We start from the raw sequence: 8992 nt of genomic DNA, 5'->3' as shown, positions 1-8992 counted from the left end.
AAGCTACAGTTCGTATCTCCGCGCGGCCAGCTGCCTATTCTACTTCCGCTCCGCACCCGTTACCATGGCTCCAGGGAGCCGCCGTGATGCCAATCACAGGCCTGTCCTAGGCTGCAGTTCCCAACTTCCGCCACAGAGTAGGTAGTAATTTAGGGCCCGCCCCCGTTGCCATGGCTCCTGGCAGCCGCCGTAATGTCAATCATAGGCCTGTCCAGGGCAGCCGGGCACCACTTCCGCCGCTAGAACAGGAACTACTTCCGGCCCCGCCCCCGTTGCCATGGCTCCCGGAAGCTGCCGCCTGGGCCTGCTCCGTCCCCGCCACGCCGTGGGCTGAAGTACTTCGCTGGCCGGCGAGCATGGAGCGGGAGGCGGGGAGCCGGCTGGAGCAGTACTGCCTCCTACGGCCCGTTGGCAAGGGCAGCTACGGGGAGGTGACGCTGGCCAAGCACCGGCGGGACGGGAAGAAGGTACGAGGGGGCCCTGGGGGCGGGGAGGGGAGACCTGGAAGGGTGGAACCAAGGGAGGCAAAGGGCAGGGTCTGGGGGACCCCGGGTGGAGGTGGGGGGGGGGGCAGCACACGATACCGGCATGAGAGACCGGAGGAGAACCGCCCCCCTGCACCCCCTCACTGAGAGCACCCCACCCCCTGCAAGCCCCTCACTGACAGCACCCCGCCCCCTGCACCCCTCACTGACAGCACCCCACCCTCTACACCCCCTCACTGACAGCACCCCACCCTCTACACCCCCTCACTGACAGCACCCCACCCCCTGCCCCCCTCACTGTCAGCACCCCGCCCCCTGCACCCCCTCACTGACAGCACCCCGCCCCCTGCACCCCTCACTGACAGCACCCCACCCCCTGCACCCACTCACTGACAGCACCCCACCCCCTGCACCCCCTCACTGACAGCACCCACCCCCTGCAAGCCCCTCACTGACAGCACCCCGCCCCCTGCACCCCCTCACTGACAGCACCCACCCCCTGCAAGCCCCTCACTGACAGCACCCTGCCCCCCTCACTGACAGCACCCCACCCTCTACATCCCCTCACTGACAGCACCCCACCCCCTGCAAGCCCCTCACTGACAGCACCCCACCCTCTACACCCCCTCACTGACAGCACCCCACCCCCTGCCCCCTCACTGTCAGCACCCCGCCCCCTGCACCCCCTCACTGTCAGCACCCCGCCCCCTGCACCCACTCACTGACAGCACCCCACCCCCTGCACCCCCTCACTGACAGCACCCACCCCCTGCAAGCCCCTCACTGACAGCACCCCGCCCCCTGCACCCCTCACTGACAGCACCCCACCCTCTACACCCCCTCACTGACAGCACCCCACCCTCTACACCCCCTCACTGACAGCACCCCACCCCCTGCCCCCCTCACTGTCAGCACCCCGCCCCCTGCACCCCCTCACTGACAGCACCCCGCCCCCTGCACCCCTCACTGACAGCACCCCACCCCCTGCACCCACTCACTGACAGCACCCCACCCCCTGCACCCCCTCACTGACAGCACCCACCCCCTGCAAGCCCCTCACTGACAGCACCCCGCCCCCTGCACCCCCTCACTGACAGCACCCACCCCCTGCAAGCCCCTCACTGACAGCACCCTGCCCCCCTCACTGACAGCACCCCACCCTCTACATCCCCTCACTGACAGCACCCCACCCCCTGCAAGCCCCTCACTGACAGCACCCCACCCTCTACACCCCCTCACTGACAGCACCCCACCCCCTGCCCCCTCACTGTCAGCACCCCGCCCCCTGCACCCCCTCACTGTCAGCACCCCGCCCCCTGCACCCCCTCACTGACAGCACCCCGCCCCCTGCACCCACTCACTGACAGCACCCCACCCCCTGCACCCCCTCACTGACAGCACCCACCCCCTGCATCCCCTCACTGACAGCACCCCACCCCCTGCAGGCCCCTCACTGACATCACCCCACCCCTCACTGACAGCACCCCTCCCCTCACTGACAGCACCCCTCCCCCTCACTGACAGTACCCCGTCCCCTGCACCCCTCACTGAGAGCACCCCACCCCCTCACTGAGAGCACCCCACCCCCTGCAAGCCCCTCACTGACAGCACCCCACCCCTGCACCCCCTCACTGACAGCACCCCACCCTCTGCCCCCCCTCACTGACAGCACCCCACCCCTGCACCCCCTCACTGACAGCACCCCGCCCCCTGCCCCCCTCACTGACAGCACTCCACCCCCTGCCCCCCTCACTGACAGCACCCCACCCTCTGCACCCCCTCACTGACAGCACCCCACCCTCTGCACCCCCTCACTGACAGCACCCCACCCCCTCCCCCCTCACTGTCAGCACCCCGCCCCCTGCACCCCTCACTGACAGCACCCCGCCCCCTGCACCCCCTCACTGACAGCACCCCACCCCCTGCACCCCCTCACTGACAGCACCCCCCCCCCTGCACCCCCTCACTGACAGCACCCAGCCCCCTGCACCCCTCACTGACAGCACCCCACCCCCTGCACCCCTCACTGACAGCACCCCGCCCCCTGCACCCACTCACTGACAGCACCCCCCCTCACTGACAGCACCCCACCCCCTGCACCCCCTCACTGACAGCACCCACCCCCTGCATCCCCTCACTGACAGCACCCCACCACCTCACTGATAGCACTCCACCCCCTGCAGGCTCCTCACTGACAGCATCCCGCCCCCTGCAGGCCCCTCACTGACATCACCTCACCCCTCACTGACAGCACCCCTCCCCCTGCAAGCCCCTCACTGACAGCACCCCACCCCCTCACTGACAGTACCCCGTCCCCTGCACCCCTCACTGAGAGCACCCCACCCCCTGCAAGCCCCTCACTGACAGCACCCCACCCCTGCACCCCCTCACTGACAGCACCCCACCCTCTGCACCCCCTCACTGACAGCACCCACCCCCTGCATCCCCTCCCTGACAGCACCCACCCCCTGTACCCCATTACTGACAGCACCCGCCCCCTTCATTGACATCACACCACCCCCTGCACCCCCTCACTGACAGCAACCCCCTCACTGACAGCACCCCACCCCCTTCAAGCCCCTCACTGACAGCACCCCACCGCAAACCCCTCACTGACAGCACCCCATCCCCTGCACCCCCTCACTGACAGCACCCCACCCCATGCACCCCCTCACTGACAGCACCCCGCCACCTGCACCCCCTCACTGAGCACCCCACCCCTGCACCCCCTCACTGACAGCACCAACCCCGCTACAAGCCCCTCACTGACAACACCCCCCTGCAAGCTTCTCACTGACAGCACCCCACCCCCTGCACCCCCTAACTGACAGCACCCCACCCCCTGCAGGCCCCTCACTGACAGCACCCCACCCCCTGCACCCCCTCACTGACAGCACCCCACCGCCTGCAGGCCCCTCACTGACACCACCCCACCCCTCACTGACAGCACCCCTCCCCCTGCAAGCCCCTCACTGACAGCACCCCAACCCCTGCACCCCCTCACTGACAGCACCCCGTCCCCTGCACCCCTCACTGACAGCACCCCTGCAAGCCCCTCACTGACAGCACCCCACCCCCTGCACCCCCTTACTGACAGCACCCCGTCCCCTGCACCCCTCACTGACAGCACCCCACCCCCTCACTGACAGCACCCCGTCCCCTGCACCCCTCACTGACAGCACCCCACCCCCTCACTGACAGCACCCCCCTCACTGACAGCACCCACCCCCTGCATCCCCTCACTGACAGCACCCCGCCCCCTGCACCCCTCACTGACAGCACCCCACCCCCTCACTGACAGCACCCCGTCCCCTGCACCCCTCACTGACAGCACCCCACCCCCTCACTGACAGCACCCCACCCCCTGCAGCCCCTCACTGACAGCACCCCACCACCCCCTCACTGACAACACCCCCCTCACTGACAGCACCCACCCCCTGCATCCCCTCACTGACAGCACCCCGCCCCCTGCACCCCTCACTGACAGCACCCCACCCCCTGCACCCACTCACTGACAGCACCCCACCCCCTGCACCCCCTCACTGACAGTACCCCACCCCCTCACTGATAGCACTCCACTACCTGAAGGCCCCTCACTGACAGCACCCCGCCCCCTGCAGGCCCCTCACTGACACCACCCCACCCCTCACTGACAGCACCCCACCCCCTGCACCCCCTCACTGACAGCACCCCACTGCCTGCACCCCCTCACTGACAGCACCCCACCCCTTCACTAACAGCACCCCACCCCCTCACTAACAGCACCCCACCCCCTTCACCCCCTCACTGAAAGCACCCACCTCCTGCATCCCCTCACTGACAGCACCCCACGCATCCCCTCACTGACAGCACCCCACAACCTGCACCCACTCACTGACAGCACTCCACCCCCTGCAGGCCCTTCACTGACAGTACCCCGCCCCCTGCAGGCCCCTCACTGAACTGACACCACCCCACCCCTCACTGACAGCACCCCACCCCCTGCACCCCCTCACTGACGGCACCCACCCCCTGCATCCCCTCACTGACAGCACTCCACCCCCTGCAGGCCCCTCACTGACAGCACCCCGCCCCCTGCAGGCCCCTCACTGACACCACCCCACCCCTCACTGACAGCACCCCTCCCCCTGCAAGCCCCTCACTGACAGCACCCCACCGCCTGCACCCCCTCACTGACAGCACCCCGCCCCCTGCACCCCTCACTGACAGCACCCCTCCCCCTGCACCCCCTTACTGACCGCACCCCTGCAAGCCCCTCACTGACAGCACCCCACCCCCTGCAAGCCCCTCACTGACAGCACCCCGCCCCCTGCACCCCTCACTGACAGCACCCCTCCCCCTGCACCCCCTTACTGACAGCACCCCGTCCCCTGCACCCCTCACTGACAGCGCCCCGTCCCCTGAACCCCTCACTGACAGCACCCCACCCCCTCACTGACAGCACCCACCCCCTGCACCCCCTTACTGACAGCACCTCCCCCCTTCATTGACATCGCACCACCCCCTGCACCCCCTCACTGTGTGAACTAGATTTGCATCTGTAATGCTGGGTTGTGGTTGAACTTCATCTGTAATGCCGGGGTCCCTATGAACTGGGCTTATGTGGGCAATGTCTGGATGTTGGTTGAACTGGGCCGATGGTTAGAATGCCAGAATGGACCCCAAGGCTATTATGGTGGATGTGACTGAGCTGGCCCAATGGCTGTTGTGCCGGGGTGGGCCTGAACTGAAAGAATGTCTTGAAGGTCATGATAAGGCTGTACCATGCCGATGACTCTAATGTCCGGATGTGGAGGACTGGATCCATAGGTATATTGCAGGATGTGGATGCTCTGAAGCAATCTCTTGATGCCTGTGCACAGCGTCTTGTGGGCTTATTCCCACGTTGAGCTCTAGAGTTTTAAAACCTTCCATCTTAGGAGGACTTTGCATGGTCCATGCTGACGTCTCTTTGTTTGGCCTTCAGTCTCTCCAAACGTCCTTAGTTCCTTCCGTTGGTGGCCATCAGAGCATATCTATTTTTTTAGACTGTATTCTTAAGAGTTTTGCTCTGTTTTAGGAAGGATGGAAGATTTGTCGGGCTTTGCAATCATAGGACACAGTCCACTCATATGTTCCAGACAGGAATACCTATCCTTCCAGCAAGCTTTGCTTCCTGGGACCAGTCACTGGAGCCTACCTTGGGCTATTTGTTCATTTTATTCCATTTATGTTGTGTTAACAGATTGGGCCTCTTCCAATTTTCATCTAGGCATGCATGGACATTTTCCTTTGTGTCTCTAAAGCCAACTTCTTTTAGAACAGGTTCTTGGTTTTTCTGTGCTGGTTTGTCATTTGCGTGTCTCGTGTCTCAATAGAACCCTGGCAGGTTCACTACCTTTCAATAGATAGATATTTCTGTGTTGATTTGCCTGTGTTATGTAACCTGAACGAGTATGGGGATATCCTGGAATGTGTCTGTCTTGGCTTTGTTTCTCGAGTCTACCTCTTGTGTCTTGCAGTAATCTAACACTTCCCTTCAGTTTTTCCATTACCTATTAAGCTCCCATGAGGCCATATTGCGGTCTGCCGTTTTAGTATCCACACGCCAGCCCAATGTTCTCAAGCTGTTTATGGCCCCCGCTTCCCTTCATTTGTTTCTTATTCTTTTTTTGGGGGATCTTTCTTTTCACCATTCTCATGTGGCTGCTTGGTACATCCCCAGTTTATGATCCTGTGGCGATTCGTCATTAAGGCTAACACTAAGGCCCTCGGAGGGCTCTGTGGTCTTCAGTGACTCGTAGGGCTGGGGTGCTGTGTTATCATAGTACCAGTGCGTATGTCTTATCCATCTTCATTGACCACTGCCTTATAAGACTGGGGGGGGAGAGGAGGAAGGTTTGTGGGGTTGTCGTGTTATGGTCTGGCCCCTTGCTCCTCTTCCAATCACCTCTTTGTGATGCTTCTTTCTAGACCCACCTGCAGTTGTCTCCCGAGCATTGCACTGCTAGGTTTCTCACTGTGTTTGATATAGAGTCCTCCCACAAGTCTACCTGGAGCAGGCTGTGCATGAAAAGCTGCCTGGCTTTCTCCACTATGGTAAAGTGTGGTGCTTCCTCTGATAGTGCCCTGTCACTGTGCACCACTCATTCCTGGGGACATTTGAGAGAACTGTCCTAGCCTGTAGGCACTGAATCATTTCTTATTTGGTAATGCGATTAAATCTGCATACAATGATTCAGGCAAGGTAGGGGAGATATGTTCAAGTAGACATTAAATTTGTACACATTAAATGCAAAGAAAAGACCGTACCCAAAAATATGTTCAGCCTATAGGAAGAAAGAAAAGATTATAGCCACACTTTGGGTACTTGTATTACCAAAATGTACACATTTATTTACAATCTCATAAAACAATTATGATCATAAACGGCGCAAAAGACTATCAAAGTGTAGTCAGTGGAAAGGAAAGGGGTGCTCAAGTGATTTGGAGAAGGGAAGGATAGCAATTATACTGTACAATTATGATATTTACATAAACCAAAGCGGAGAAACTTCCGCTGTCATATGAGCCTGTCCACAACAATTGAGGAGGGGAAAATAAAAATAATTGGTACAGGCACACAAGTTGTAAAGCGTCGATGTTTCGACCCTGGTGCTTCTGGGGTGTTTAGGACCTCGGCGGCGGGTCTTCTTCAGGACAAGGGGCCGGGGTTGGGATGGAGGGATGGGGAACTTGGCCGTGATCCAACCAGTGGTCTGGATTGAACACCAATGAAGCTGGTCGGGTTTGGACCTCCGTGCGAGCTCCCAGGGGGTCGGTCACCTACTATCTGGATGGTGATCTGGTATAAATTCTGATGGATATTCTGCCTGATCCTTTAAGCTTGGCCACTGGTTGTTAATAGATAGGGTGTCCTACCGGCGCCCCCGCGGGCACTCCGGTGGGGATGTGAGGTATCAAAGTTGCCTCTATAATTCAATTCAGAGGTACTCTATTCTATTCCCGTTGAAGAGTCGGGTACCCACGTTACCTGAAGGGAAGATTTGAATTGCTGAATAACTGCTCGATAACGCGGTCATCTTCTACCGTCAACTATTCTGAGCGGAGAGTGCCCGCGGGGGCGCCTGTAGGACACCCTATCTATCCACAACCAGTGGCCAAGCTTAAAGGATCAGGCAGAATATCCATCAGAATTTATACCAGATCACCATCCAGATAGTAGGTGACCGACCCCCTGGGAGCTCGTACGGAGGTCCAAACCCGCTGCGGGGGGAAGTTGCCACCAGGGAAGCCAGACGCCCAGGGAGGCCAAACGCTCTGGGGAGGACCTGCTGTGTGATCCTGGTGCTGTGAGGGGAACGGCTGTAACGCACATAATTTTGCCAGCAACCCGACCGCCGCGAGGGCAAGGGACTACATCCCCCAGGTGCCCCGGCGGTCGGGTGACGTCAGCGGAGCGCCCGGAGGCGCGGGACAAAAACAGGAGAACCTCTCGCACCGCGAGTCGCGCGCGGGAGCGGCCGGGCTAAGGCCGGGACATGGCGGGACCATCTAAGGCCATCATAGGCCAGTGGAGGCCGGGACGGGCCACCCCCCCTGGCCGTGCATTTACAATAGGTAAGAATTCTTGTGCTAAGTCTTTCAAATCCCTTCAGGTGCCTGCTGCTACCCATAACATGTCTTGTAAGGGGGCCCAGAAATTGTATACTGGGTCTAGTGACCGGGCCAAGGGGACAATGGTACAATACCTAATAAAGACAGCACCGTCCACTGTCCAACAACCAGTAAGAATAGCACAAGACCAATTGTTTACCGACTGTTCCAATAGTGACATTATTCCCCCTCAGTCTCCTGTCGCCTCTCCAAACTTATCATTCCTGGAGGAACTTAATAGCTTATGCCAATCCAAATATGCGGCCGTTAAGTCGACATCAGAGCACACTAACGCTTCCTTTTGTCCTACAGCCATTACAAGCCCCCACCTCAGTTCTTTATCCCCACCCTATGGAAACCGCTTGGATACTCCTCTCGGCCCACCGGAATCAAGTAACACAAACCCAATAATGTTTTTCCAGGACCTCTCTGGTGAAAGGAATCAAGCTGCGGACAAACATATAGGAACTCATGCTAAGGAGATATTGTTTGCTCCCTCAATCACACCAACACTCTTGGCCCAGATACAGACTATGATTAATGCCGCAATACACCCGCTAATAGAAAAAATGAATGACCTCTGGGTTAGGATAACGGGAATAGAGGAAAAGATCAAGATAAACTCACTCCCCCAAAATAACGTGGCAGACTCTAATCTATCACAGTCTCCACGTAATACTGTTAAGCCTTCAACAACTTCAAAAAATAGAGTCTCCCAACTCCAACGGACAACCCCAGGTACGCCAACTCAATCCAGCGGGAAAGCCCCCATCAAAATAAAAACAATACCCAGCTGTTCCTTTACAACGGGGCTGAATAACGTTACAATGCCACCTAAAGGGCCACTCCACACGATACGGAACATGCAAAGG

General features: G+C 59.5%; 1 protein-coding gene across 2 annotated transcripts in view; it reads left to right on the top strand.

Moving 5' to 3' along the window:
- The first annotated feature begins 268 nt into the window (after positions 1-268).
- LOC147665980 (serine/threonine-protein kinase Nek4-like) overlaps positions 269-8992 on the top strand; it is a 275537-nt gene continuing 266813 nt past the window's right edge. Inside the window, exon 1 of one of the 2 annotated variants that reach the window (XM_086949353.1) lies at positions 269-467. In XM_086949353.1, coding sequence (XP_086805479.1) covers positions 357-467 — 111 coding nt within the window. In that variant the 5' untranslated portion in view covers positions 269-356. The remainder of the gene's footprint in view (positions 468-8992) is intronic. The other variant, XM_086949354.1, reaches the window with a different exon arrangement.

This window comes from Lissotriton vulgaris, unplaced genomic scaffold (genome assembly GCF_964263255.1).
Source record: "Lissotriton vulgaris unplaced genomic scaffold, aLisVul1.2 SCAFFOLD_1444, whole genome shotgun sequence".
NCBI lineage: Eukaryota > Metazoa > Chordata > Amphibia > Caudata > Salamandridae > Lissotriton > Lissotriton vulgaris.
This window is presented reverse-complemented; position numbering and strand designations above follow the sequence as displayed.